Source organism: Anopheles arabiensis, chromosome 2 (assembly GCF_016920715.1).
Source record: "Anopheles arabiensis isolate DONGOLA chromosome 2, AaraD3, whole genome shotgun sequence".
NCBI classification, from domain to species: Eukaryota; Metazoa; Arthropoda; class Insecta; order Diptera; family Culicidae; genus Anopheles; species Anopheles arabiensis.
In genome coordinates this window covers 83461155-83473211 of record NC_053517.1, presented here as the reverse complement: position 1 = coordinate 83473211, position 12057 = coordinate 83461155, and the positions used below count along the sequence as shown (strand labels likewise).

The 12057-nt window shown below is 42.7% G+C and overlaps 3 protein-coding genes across 3 annotated transcripts; all 3 read left to right on the top strand.

Annotated features, from left to right (window-relative positions):
- Positions 1-47: 47 nt before the first annotated feature.
- Positions 48-953, top strand: LOC120893474 (UPF0428 protein CG16865). The gene is made up of 2 exons (XM_040295395.1): positions 48-260; positions 339-953. Exons 1-2 carry the CDS (start codon positions 140-142, stop codon positions 887-889), a joined length of 672 nt encoding a protein of 223 aa, XP_040151329.1. The 5' UTR covers positions 48-139; the 3' UTR covers positions 890-953.
- Positions 954-2658: 1705 nt separating this feature from the next.
- LOC120897698 (hexamerin-1.1-like) lies at positions 2659-5177 on the top strand. The gene is made up of 3 exons (XM_040302737.1): positions 2659-2999; positions 3070-3197; positions 3278-5177. Exons 1-3 carry the CDS (start codon positions 2909-2911, stop codon positions 5129-5131), a joined length of 2073 nt encoding a protein of 690 aa, XP_040158671.1. The 5' UTR covers positions 2659-2908; the 3' UTR covers positions 5132-5177.
- A 2962-nt stretch (positions 5178-8139) lies between these two features.
- LOC120897034 (hexamerin-1.1-like) lies at positions 8140-10484 on the top strand. Its single transcript, XM_040301640.1, has 3 exons — positions 8140-8262; positions 8340-8467; positions 8554-10484. Exons 1-3 carry the CDS (start codon positions 8172-8174, stop codon positions 10411-10413), a joined length of 2079 nt encoding a protein of 692 aa, XP_040157574.1. The 5' UTR covers positions 8140-8171; the 3' UTR covers positions 10414-10484.
- The last annotated feature ends 1573 nt before the right edge of the window (positions 10485-12057 follow it).

Sequence of the window (12057 nt, the reverse complement as noted above, 5' to 3'; positions counted from 1 at the left end):
GATATTGTACAGTGGGTGCTAGCATTTTGACAGCTGCTGCCAATATGCAGAAAATGTAAACAAGCCCTTCATGGGCCCTGTAAATAAATTGGTGGATAAACAGGAACACAATTGCTTACAGTATTTTCAGTAAAACAAAATGCCGAAAGTAGTGTCGCGTAGTATTGTTTGTTCCGATTCAAAGGACAAAGAAGAGTACAATGAAACGGGCCCGCTCAACATCTACTACTGCTTGTGTGGACAAATGAGCTTGATTCTGGGTAAGCCATTCCAAACGTTCCCCTATCCATGCTTGGATTGCATGTAATACGTATCTTTTCATGCATTTGTTGTTGCAGATTGCACACTAGAAAAACTACCCCTCCGGCAGTTGGATGGGGCCCGCGTCATAGACAGTGCCCGACACGCCAACAAGGTCAATGCGGACGCGAGCGAAACAGTCTTCATCCAGCGGGAAGCGGGCATCGAGAAGCAGCACCGCTTGAAGTGCAAAAAGTGTGGCCTACCGCTGTACTACCGGCACAGTAACGATCCGCAGGTGACGTTCGTGATCAAGCGAGCGCTGGTGAAGTGCAAGAGCGAAGCCAAAATATCGGAAATCATCAAAACGCCGAGCGCCAGCCTGAATCCGACGCTGGAGCCTAAGAAGGTGATGGTCACGAAACATACGAAGAACATGGGCAAATTCAGCTCCGTAACCGTGTCGACCATCGACGAGGAAGAGGACGAAATTGAGGCACGGGAGGTTGCGGACAGCTACGCCAACAATGCGCGCATCATCGAGAAACAGCTCGAGCGAAAGGGCGGCAAGACGAATGAGGACGTGCTGAAGGAAAAGATTGAACCACCGCCACCGAAAAAGACGCGCGGCACATTGCTCGATACGTAGTTTGGTCGGTCGAATGTAAATGTTTCGCTTTTAACAATAAACTTAACAATATCGTGTAACAATATTTGTGTAGTGAATCATTTTTAACATTTCAAATTACACACACAAATTGTTGCTGATAGTACAGCTACAGGGTTACTCTTAGTCACTCAACCGCAAAACCGAATATTTGTTAGTTAATGCAGTAATGAGATTAAACTACATTATATCACAACTATTCGAGATCGAATGTCGGCGTCTTTAGAAATGATTTAAAAAAAAAAACCTGTGGGCCCGTCAAGGGTTCAAGCCCTGTATGGACCGATCCGACTGGACCGACAATCACAGTGTAGCGGCAACACCCAAACAGTCCCAGGTAACCAATTGGATTATTGGCCAATGTAGACCTAGACCAGCGATCGGCAAAGTAAGGCTCGCACACCGCATGCGGCTCCTTGATATTGAGATGGCGGCTTCTAAACAGTTCATATATTTCAGGGGCCTCCAAACTTTTCAGCTCGCGGGCCGCATTGGTTCAAAAATAACTATGTTGAGGGCCATTTGACGCTACCTTTAAATGATGATTGAACGTTTAAATCTCGTTTTGATAACAAAATACTAACGTTACTTGTACAGCTTCGTGTAACCAAAGCTTGATTTTTGTCTAAGAAGATTTTTGTTTGATATATTTCATAGAACTTTAACACATTTTTGCTCTTGGTTTAACAATTTGGCTCTTTTCGTGAAAATCTACGAGGACATTTTTGTACAATTTGGCTCTTTCAGTCTTTGCCACTGACCACTGACCCAGACCTGGGGTCTCCAAACTACGGCCCACAAGAGCCTTGAATGCGGCCAGCGATGAGTGGATAGAGGTTAAATTCCAAACTTAAAATTTTTACTTCTGAAAGATTATTCAATAAAAGAAAGTTGTAGAATTTTTTATATAGATATGTACACATGCGCTACGCGCTATGATACAGGTGCTGAGTAAGAAAACGGTCGCAAGCGAGCCATCGATGTTACTCCACGCGCGGAGTCAGGTTCCAACGGGAACTCCACTGGAAGCAGGTTCCCACGACTAGGTGTGGTGTCGTATGGTCGGACGGACCGAGGCAACATGATCATCATAAACGTGAATGGCAACGTGACCGGCAAACCTGGCAGCACCGAAAACACCAGCCTAGCTAAATAACACCGAATCCAGAAGTTAGCTGTAGTCTTAGTTTAGCAGTTCGCAAATAAAGATCCCCAGTAATATTTTTTTAAAACTTACTCCGGGCAATCGTAAACATAATTATATAATTATGTAATATTTTTTTATTAAAACGAGATTTGAACATCCATGATTGTTGATTGTGAAGAAATGCGGCCCGCGAAATGAAAAGTTTGGAGACCTCTGACCTAGATCATCAACGCTTGTTGTGTCAAATAAGAAAAAACATACCTTTCCTGAGAAACACCTAAGACAGGTAATGAAGGCCCTCTTCCAGTTCATTCCAGAGCACGATCGTACGAAAAGACAATCAATTTGTATGTTGTGAAGAGTGCAAAAAATGAACAAGTGAGCTCACCAATCAAATAACTAACAGTAACAACACCCGACCAGACAGGGGCTTCAAATGAGCAGATCGATCGCGTAAGCCAAGCTCACCTTTAGCCCAAGATAGGTATATTCGTAGACCGAATCTGGTCTGCCTAGAAAGCAATATCGCCTACCAAGACCTAACAAGATTCCAATTGGTCAATTTCTCAAGACGTTTCATAGCTGAAAGCGCTCGTGCATTTGGTGATAAGATAACAGGTTAATGCAGGTAATAGACACAACAATTTACTCGTATTCGAATTTTAAAAAATAGAGCAAAACGTGACCGTTGCGTGAACGTTTGATAGGTTCGGCAAATGTTATACCAGGTCTAGGATGTTTGCAGCACACATCATACAAAATAAAAAAGAACTTTACTTGATACCGAACAGTTTTGTAGTATATAAAGCGGGTTCGGTTTAGCAAAAGGCAAGGCAGAGCATTCTACAAACAGTATGAAGCACATCATCCTGGCAGTGGTGATCTCCCTGGCCGCTTTGGCCAGTGGATCGTACGTTCCGAGCACCAAGTACGAGGCAAAATACGGTAAGAGTGTATAGCCGAATCGCATCACCGTTAAAGTTGCTAATTTTGTGCATTCCCCACTTCCCAACAGCCGACAAGGATTTGCTGTTCAAGCAAAAGTTCTTCTTCGAGGTGCTGCGCAACATACACCTGCCGCTCAAGTATGAGGAGTACCTGCCGTACACCAAGAGCTGGGTGTCGGAAGAGTCCAAGTATCATGTGAGATTGAAATTCCCGCAAACCCTATACATCCCTGCTACATTTCCACATTGATTTTATATGTTATTTGCTACTTACAGAACTTCCCACAAGTGGCCGAGTTCTTCGACTGGTACACGACCGGTGGTTTTGTGGAGAAGGGCGCACTCTTCACCATCTACAACGAGGATCATCTCCGGCAGACCTATCTGCTGTTCAACCTGCTGTTCAACAGCGCCGACTGGGACACGTACTATCAGAACCTGCTGTGGGCCCGCGAGAACGTGAACGAGTGCATGTTCATCTACGTGGTTCATCTGACCGTGTTCCAGCGCGCAGATTTGCAGGGCATCGTCCTGCCGGCCATCTATGAGATCTACCCGTACTACTTCTTCAACACCGATGTGATCCGCTCCATCACGAACAAGAAGCTGTACGATGCCAAGTTTGGCTTGAACGCCAACGGCAAGTACAACGTCGTGTTCGCCAACTACACCGCCTTCGAAGCGTACAAGCTGGACGCGTACAACAGCCTGAAGAGTGAGGAGTACCTCAACTACTACACCGAGGACATTGGCCTGAACGCGTACTACTTCTACTTCATGATGGACTATCCGTTCACGCTGGGCGGCGAACGGTTCGGGCTGATCAAGGACCGCCGCGGAGAGCTGTTCTGGTACGTGCATCAGACGCTGCTCGCTCGCTACAATCTGGAGCGCCTATCGAACGGCATGGCCACCGTGCAACCGCTGGCGTGGCGCTTCCCGATCAAAACCGGCTACTCGACGATGCTCAGCTACTGGAACGGTGTGCCGTTCAAGAGCCGGGAAAACAACTTCGTGCTAGATGATGATCTGTACAAGCGGCTCGACTGGGTTACCGGTTGGGAGATTAAGCTGCGCAAGACGATCGAGGATGGTTTCTACATGACGGACGATGGCCAGCGTATTGATCTGCGTCTGCCGGAGTCGGCCGATGCGTTTGGCAGCATCATGAACGTGAACGTTGATTCGTACGGTATGAAGCACATGGGATACATTGAAATTTTGTCCCGTGCCCTGCTGTCAAACACGGAGTACCGGTCTAAGAAGATGTGGCCCTCGGTATTGATGCAGTTCGAGACGAGCCTGCGCGATCCAATTTTCTACCAGCTGTACGACCGCTTCCTGGATATCTACAGCTACTTCAAGCGTTTCCTGCCAAGCTACACTTACGAGGAGCTCAACTTCAACGGTGTCGTTATTCAGGACGTTACCTTCGACAAGCTGATGACGTACTTTGACTTCTTCGACTCGGACGTCTCCAACGTTCTGCCCATGCAGTCTACCGACAAGTATTTCGATTATGCCGTTTACGCACGTCAGAGTCGCCTCAACCACAAGCCGTTCAGCTACACGATGAACGTCATGTCGAACTACACCGGCAAGGCCGTCATCCGGGCGTTCGTTGGTCCGAAGTTTGAAAGCATCTTTGATCTGCAGTACTACAAGAAGTACTTTGTTGAGATTGATCAGTATCTGGTCGACTTCACCGCCGGAAAGAACACCTTCGTGCGTAACTCGCGTGACTTCTACTGGAGCGTCAAGGATCGTACCATGTACACCGACCTGTACAAGAAGATCATGCTCGGATACAACGGACAGGAGAAGTTCGCCCTGGACATGTCGGAGGCCCACTGTGGATTCCCGGATCGTCTGATCTTGCCGAAGGGCTGGACCGGCGGTATGCCGATGCAGTTCTACTTCATCATCACGCCGTATACGGGCAGCGAACAGCCCTACTCCTATCACAAATCCTTCTCCTGCGGTGTTGGATCGGGAATGCGCTATTACGACAATCTTCCGTTCGGCTATCCGTTCGATCGCGTCATCAACTTCAACTACTTCTACACCAAGAACATGTACTTCAAGGACGTGTTGATCTATCACAACGACGACTTTAAGAAGATGTACTAACGTATTGATTTGAGATGAAAATAAAGAAACTGATATAGAAAAATAATCGTCTGTCGACTGTTTTTTTATATTTGACGAATATAAGAATGATAAGGATTTCTGGACTAGATGTTGAATTGAGCATGAAATCATTTAGAGATAAGACAGAAAAAAATGCTACGAATTGCATCGGAACTCTAACAGATGATTGCACTCGCGTTGAGTTGACTCTCGTGAACTTTGCGTGAAGATTTGATTTTTTAGTCAAACAGAATTTGCTACACATTCTAGGGGTCATTGTCAGATGTAGCTATATGAGCCCAGTCTATTTTACTTTATGATTGATTGTCTTGTCTTCTTTTCATTTGCTCGATATGTGCACCTCGTACGACCAATACCAATAATAACATTTCTATTAACCACCGGTTTTTTTTGGAGAGTTATGACTCTTGAGCAATAATGTACTGTTGGGCATTGGGAAATTTGTTATTTTTTTCAGTGAACGCGTGCGGTAGGTCAGGCGCCCAGATTGAAAGTAGCTGCCTAAACACGGGTTTATTAAAGCACTTTGAAATATCTAATCGATATTTCGGAGTATGAACCGAATCGTTAATGTGTGTAAATGATAATTTTTTATCACAACTGTCCACATTTATAGCTTTACATAAATTTAATAACTCATTACGAATGCAATTATAATTCAAGAAAATTTATAAAGACATAAGAGCAGAGTGCATTGGCAATCTACAAACTTTATCGTTCAGACATTGTTATGTATGTGACTAAACCCTCAATTGTTTACTATTGTTAGAAGGCATGTTTCATTGTTTAATTGGGATAAAATATTGGAAAGCTTCTTTGGGTTAGATATGAATTGTTTTACTTAATAATAGCTTAACAGTATTTAACATATTTAACATTCAAAAGTGTACGGTTTCCACACACTTAAATAACCTAAGAGTGTGGCATGGACCTCGCAGAATCATTCCATCGAGTATTTAATTCGGTATTCATTTTTTTAAGGTAATTTCAAAAAACAAATCAAATCTTTTTTATGAAATTCTTTTTCTTCTACAGCGCTCTAGCACAACTACATGGACAGTTGTTTTCCGCGATTTGCGGAAAATCCATAAGTTATAGATAAAAACAGTGAATGTATGTATTGTGCCGAATACTATTTTACATCTTCGTATATTTTTTTTTCAAATTTTTTTAACCAGTTTTTACACGACTTATGACGAAAAAACAAATTTATGGTGGTACCATAACTATAAAGACACTTCGAAAAACAGGTTTTATGTGCTAACTAATGCATTTAAAAATCGTTAAAAATTTTTTTGCCTGTAATGATTGTTTTGAAAATACAAACCAAAGTATTTAAAAAGATTTTCAAAAACTAGTTTGAAATTGCCATGAGAACCTTATCAATTTTGTGAACAACGATTCAAAACTGATCAAACAAAAGCGACACAAAAAGCTCAACAACGAGTTTTTAGCAGAATCTAAATATTTGCTGTTGTTACATACATAGTTAAGGAATGTAATCTGGAACCTAGGAACCTAGTCTGATATTTTTTTCCTCCCACTACCCACTTCACCATCGATGTTCTCTTAGACCGCTACAAAGGCGCACGTAAATGTTTAGGTAAATATAGTTTTTATAAATATAGTTTTGGTAAATATAGTAAATATAGGCAAATAGTTTTTGAAAATCTTACTTTGGTTTGTATTTTCAAAACAATCATTACAGGTGAAAAAAAAAAATCTATTATTTTTTTTAATATTCACAAAAATATATTTTGATAATTACTCTTATAAAACTTATAAAACCTTAAAATAAATTATAAAAAAAAACACTTTTTAAAAATCGTTCAAAAATGTATTTCTTAACCTTTCTAGAATATGTTATTTATATTTTTGAACGATTTTTAAATGCGTTAGTTAGCACAAAGAAACCTGTTTTTCGACGTGTCTTTATAGTTATGGTACGACCATAAATTCGTTTTTTCGTCATAAGTCGTGTAAAAACGTGTTAACAAATTTGAAAAAATAAAATGTGATGTGAAATAGTATTCTGCACAACTCAAACATTCATTGTTTTTATCTATCTCTTATGAATTTTCCGCAAATCGCGAAAAACAACTGTCCACATAGTTGTGTTAGGCGCTGTATTTGTCGGCCTATAATACAGGCTTTATGGATTTATTCGGTACCAGTCGGATAGTTAGTCCTTGTTGCGGGGGCACGGACCATAGTAGTACAAGTTGACGTCTGCACCACGGAACCACCCCCGAATAAGATAAACCTAATGAATGATATTAACATTACTACAGAGTTTAAGCCTAAACACTTAATAAATATGGATAGTCCCATTTTATAACGATGCGGTGCGTCTTTCGTCACCAATAGCATTGGATTCAGATCGATTCCCATCCAGACCAACGTTATAGACACAGGACCCTGACCTCATGTAAATTTTGTTGAAATAATATAAGAAACAGAAACAGCAAAAAAAAAGTCAATAAACTACTGGACTTTTTGACAATACTTGCCTTAAATAACTGTTTGCAATAACACAAATCTTCATATTTTACATACACTGGACAAATAAGCATGCTTTTATAGATCCTCAAAACATTTTCAATGCTAAAAAAGTATATCTTACTGTTCAAGGGTTTAAAAAGCAAAAATGTCTATATAATAAGGAGAGAGAGAGAATTTGGTACCGATGGTAGTCCGAATTAACAATCCAACAACAAAAAGTAAACCATTTTTACACAATACTTGATAGCACAATCAGCTTCATTGGGGATGCTGCACTTCTCTGCAAGATGACCCCCGCAAGCGAATGAAGTTTATCATCGAACAACGAAACAAAACATTACGAAAAAAATGATAATGCATTTGAAACTGACTAAAATTTAGCAAACGATTGTTTCTATGGAACAAAACCGAACAGATAAAGCAAACCTGCAGCGAAGTGCATCAGAAGTATATAAGCTACGGTTCCAGCACCGAATAAGTCAGTCTCGTGGCTGTAGTCGAACAGAAACTCGACACGATGAAGCTCCTCATCCTGGCGGTGGCGATCTCCCTGGCAGTTCTTGCCAGCGGATCTTACGTTCCAAGCACCAAGTTCGAAGCGAAATATGGTAAGTCTACTCTCTACCAAAGCACATGCCACAGGAGATTTCAAGCAACTTGTTTTCTTTTCCCCTTTTCCGAACAGCCGACAAGGAGTTCTTGTTCAAGCAGAAGTTCTTCTTCGAAGTGCTCCGCAACATTCACCTGCCGCTCAAGTATGACGAATACATCCCGTACACCAAGACCTGGGTGTCTGATGAGACCAAGTACAACGTAAGTATTCGATGCCCTCGAACGTTGCTGTCTGCGATACTACGACTCCTATATCTGATGTCTTGTCTACTTCGGCCTTCTTTCAGGACTTTGCTCAAGTGGCCGAGTTCTTTGACTATTACAAGACTGGTGCCTTCCTAGAGAAGGGCGAGCTCTTCTCCATCTACAACGAGCAGTACCTGCGCCAGACCTACGCTGTGTTCACCTTCCTGTACAACAGCGCCGACTGGGACACGTACTACAAGAACATGATCTGGGCCCGTGACAACATCAACGAGGGCATGTTCATCTACGTGCTGCACCTGACCGTGATGCACCGACCGGACCTGCAGGGCATCGTTCTGCCAGCCATCTACGAGATCTACCCGTACTACTTCTTCAACACCGATGTGATCCGCACCATCAACTACAAGAAGCTGTACGATCCCAAGTTCGGTTTCTATGGCAACGGCAAGTACAACATCGTGTACGCTAACTACACCGCTACCTACCCGATGGACTACTACAACAACTTCTACACCGAGGAGTACCTCAACTACTACACCGAGGATATTGGCCTGAACGCATACTACTACTACTTCATGATGGACTATTCGTTCCTCCTGGGTGGTGACAAGTTTGGACTGATCAAGGACCGTCGTGGAGAGCTGTACTGGTACATGCACCAGATGCTGCTCGCCCGCTACAACCTGGAGCGTATGTCGAACTACATGGGTACGGTCAAGCCGCTGGTCTGGCGCTTCCCGCTCAAGACTGGATACTTCTCGCTGCTCAGCTACTGGAACGGAGTGCCGTTCAAGAGCCGTGACTACAACTACATGATCTCGGACGAGTCGTACTTCAAGCTGGACTGGATCAACGCCTGGGAGGCGAAGATCCGCAAGATCATTGAGGATGGATTCTTCGTCAAGGAAGATGGCACCCGCATCAACCTCCGTCTGCCGGAGTCGGTCGAGTTCTTCGGAAACCTGCTCAACTCCAACGTTGACAGTGTGGATGCCAACTACGTCGGCTACATTGAGGTGTTCTCTCGCCTGCTGCTCTCCGGAAACGACTTCAACGCCTACAAGGTCTGGCCGTCGGCACTGATGCAGTTCGAGACGAGCCTGCGCGACCCGGTCTTCTACCAGCTGTACGAGCGCTTCATGGATCTGTACTACTACTTCAAGCGTTTCCTGCCAAGCTACACTTACGAGGAGCTCAACTTCAACGGTGTCGTCATCAAGGATGTCACCTTCGACAAGCTGATGACCTACTTCGACTACTTCGACTCGGACGTCTCCAACGTTCTGCCCATGCAATCGGCTGACAAGTACTTCGACTATGCCGTGTTCGCACGCCAGCGTCGCCTCAACCACAAGCCGTTCAGCTACACCATGAACGTCATGTCGGACTATACCGGCAAGGCCATCATTCGCGCGTTCGTCGGACCCAAGTTCGATCGTTTCTTCGATCTGCAGTTCTACAAGAAGTACTTCTTCGAGATTGACCAGTATCTGGTCGACTTCACCGCCGGAAAGAACACCTTCGTGCGTAACTCGCGCGACTTCTACTGGAGCGTCAAGGATCGTACCATGTACACCGACCTGTACAAGAAGATCATGCTCGGATACAACGGACAGGAGAAGTTCGCCCTGGACATGTCGGAGGCCCACTGTGGATTCCCGGATCGTCTGATCTTGCCGAAGGGCTGGACCAGCGGTATGCCGATGCAGTTCTACTTCATCATCACGCCGTACACGGCCAAGACCTACGAGCAGGGCTACCAGTACGACAAGACCTTCACTTGCGGCGTCGAGTCGGGTATGCGCTTCTACGACAGCCTGCCGTTCGGATATCCGTTTGATCGCGTCATCAACTTCAACTACTTCTACACCAAGAACATGTACTTCAAGGACGTGTTCATCTTCCACAATGATGAGATGAAAATGAACCAGACCTACTAAAAGGACAACGCATACCGGAATCTTCTAGTTAATAAAATAGCAACACAGCAAATTGGGTAAAACTCACATAACATTGGTGTGCCGTTATTTCCGTCCGTGTTTGAAACTTTCTGTTTACACTTCACGCAGTAGCTCTCGATCGCAAGAAACAAGTGTTTCAGCATTACTTGTTAGCCCTCAATCAATCAATTAATCATCAATCATTCAATTTCACACTCCACCAACTCCTAACGCGGGTTCCATAGTTAAGTTTGGGTTTCTCTAGTTCTTGTAAGAAACCCAAAGACAAATTGACCTGGAGACATAATGAACTAACGATAATTGTGAGGATATTTTGGAAAGTATTTCTAGATTGAACGTGTTGGGCTTGTGTGTAGTTTAAGGAATTTTGGATATTAGCTTTAGACTGGGCTTGATGATTTTTCTGAAGAATTTTCTAGTTTCTCCAAGATACGAACTTGGATCAACTCCTTTTTGTGAAGTAAATTATGTTGATTCTTTTGGATAGTAACATCCGTACTGAGATATCCAGGCGCTATCCAACAATATCCATCGTCATGCTGGATGCTAAAGCTTTTATGAGCATTTTTTTCCTTTTCAATTAATCTACTAAGGCTGACAAAATCAGCTAACAGAACTCGGCAGAATTAGTCCTTCATCTGATGCTCTGACCTCCTATATATATGGAAAAAAGTTAGAAATGGTTGATTAACCATGTTGATGAACGGGGAGCATATCACGTCGCTTGGTTATTGCTATTCGAACAAGTATTGATATGTTTGTTTGCACAGTTGTTGATCATGTATCATGTACAGTTGTGTATAGTATACTGTAGTATACTGTATAGTATAATAAGTGGAATTATCGCAATCAAAACTACAAAAAACAAAAATCATTTTTCCATATACAGCGCCTACCACAACTATATGGACAGTCGTTTTTCGCGAGTTGCGGAAAATCCGTAACCTCGCGGATACATGAGGTGAAATATACAGCGAAATGGACCATTTGACAGGTGAAATATCTGACAGGTTCAGCTAAAGGGATGAGGGAGACACAACATCCGCTTTCGAAATTCTATTAAAAATAATATCTTCTTAAGCAGAACATTCCCTAATTGGAAGAAATTATGAACTGTTAACTCAAAATTGACGAATTACTCGATATTGAAGTTATTTAATGGATTTAAATACGATTTTGTGCATGTAATTTGTGTACATTGCACATCAGCTGGAAGCTGTGATGCTTTATCCGTCAGATATTCCGCCTGTCAAATAGTTCATTTCGCTGTATATTTCACCTCATGTAGCCTCGTGGTAAGAGATAGATAAAAACAGTGAGTGTATGAGTTGTGCAGAATACGATTTCACATCTTTGTATATTTTTTAAAATTGTTAAAAACGTTTACACGGCTTATTAAAAAACAAATTTATGGTCGTACCATAACTATAAAGACACTTCGAAAAACAGAGTTTTGTGCTAACTAACGCATTTAAAAATCGTTTAAAAATATAAATAACATTTTCTAGAAAGATTTAACAGAAAAATATTTTTAAACGATTTTTTAAAAAGCGGTTTAAGAGCCTTTGTAGCGGTCTAAGAGAACATCGATGGTGTGGGTGGTGAGAGGAAAAATATATCAAG

Coding starts and splice junctions, on each gene's coding strand:
- LOC120893474 (XM_040295395.1), top strand. CDS start 140: ATGCCGAAAGTAGTGTCGCGTAGTATTGTTTGTTCCGATTCAAAGGAC. Junction 261..338: donor ACAAATGAGCTTGATTCTGG/GTAAGCCATTCC, acceptor TTGTTGTTGCAG/ATTGCACACTAGAAAAACTA.
- LOC120897698 (XM_040302737.1), top strand. CDS start 2,909: ATGAAGCACATCATCCTGGCAGTGGTGATCTCCCTGGCCGCTTTGGCC. Junction 3,000..3,069: donor CAAGTACGAGGCAAAATACG/GTAAGAGTGTAT, acceptor ACTTCCCAACAG/CCGACAAGGATTTGCTGTTC. Junction 3,198..3,277: donor CGGAAGAGTCCAAGTATCAT/GTGAGATTGAAA, acceptor TGCTACTTACAG/AACTTCCCACAAGTGGCCGA.
- LOC120897034 (XM_040301640.1), top strand. CDS start 8,172: ATGAAGCTCCTCATCCTGGCGGTGGCGATCTCCCTGGCAGTTCTTGCC. Junction 8,263..8,339: donor CAAGTTCGAAGCGAAATATG/GTAAGTCTACTC, acceptor TTTTCCGAACAG/CCGACAAGGAGTTCTTGTTC. Junction 8,468..8,553: donor CTGATGAGACCAAGTACAAC/GTAAGTATTCGA, acceptor GCCTTCTTTCAG/GACTTTGCTCAAGTGGCCGA.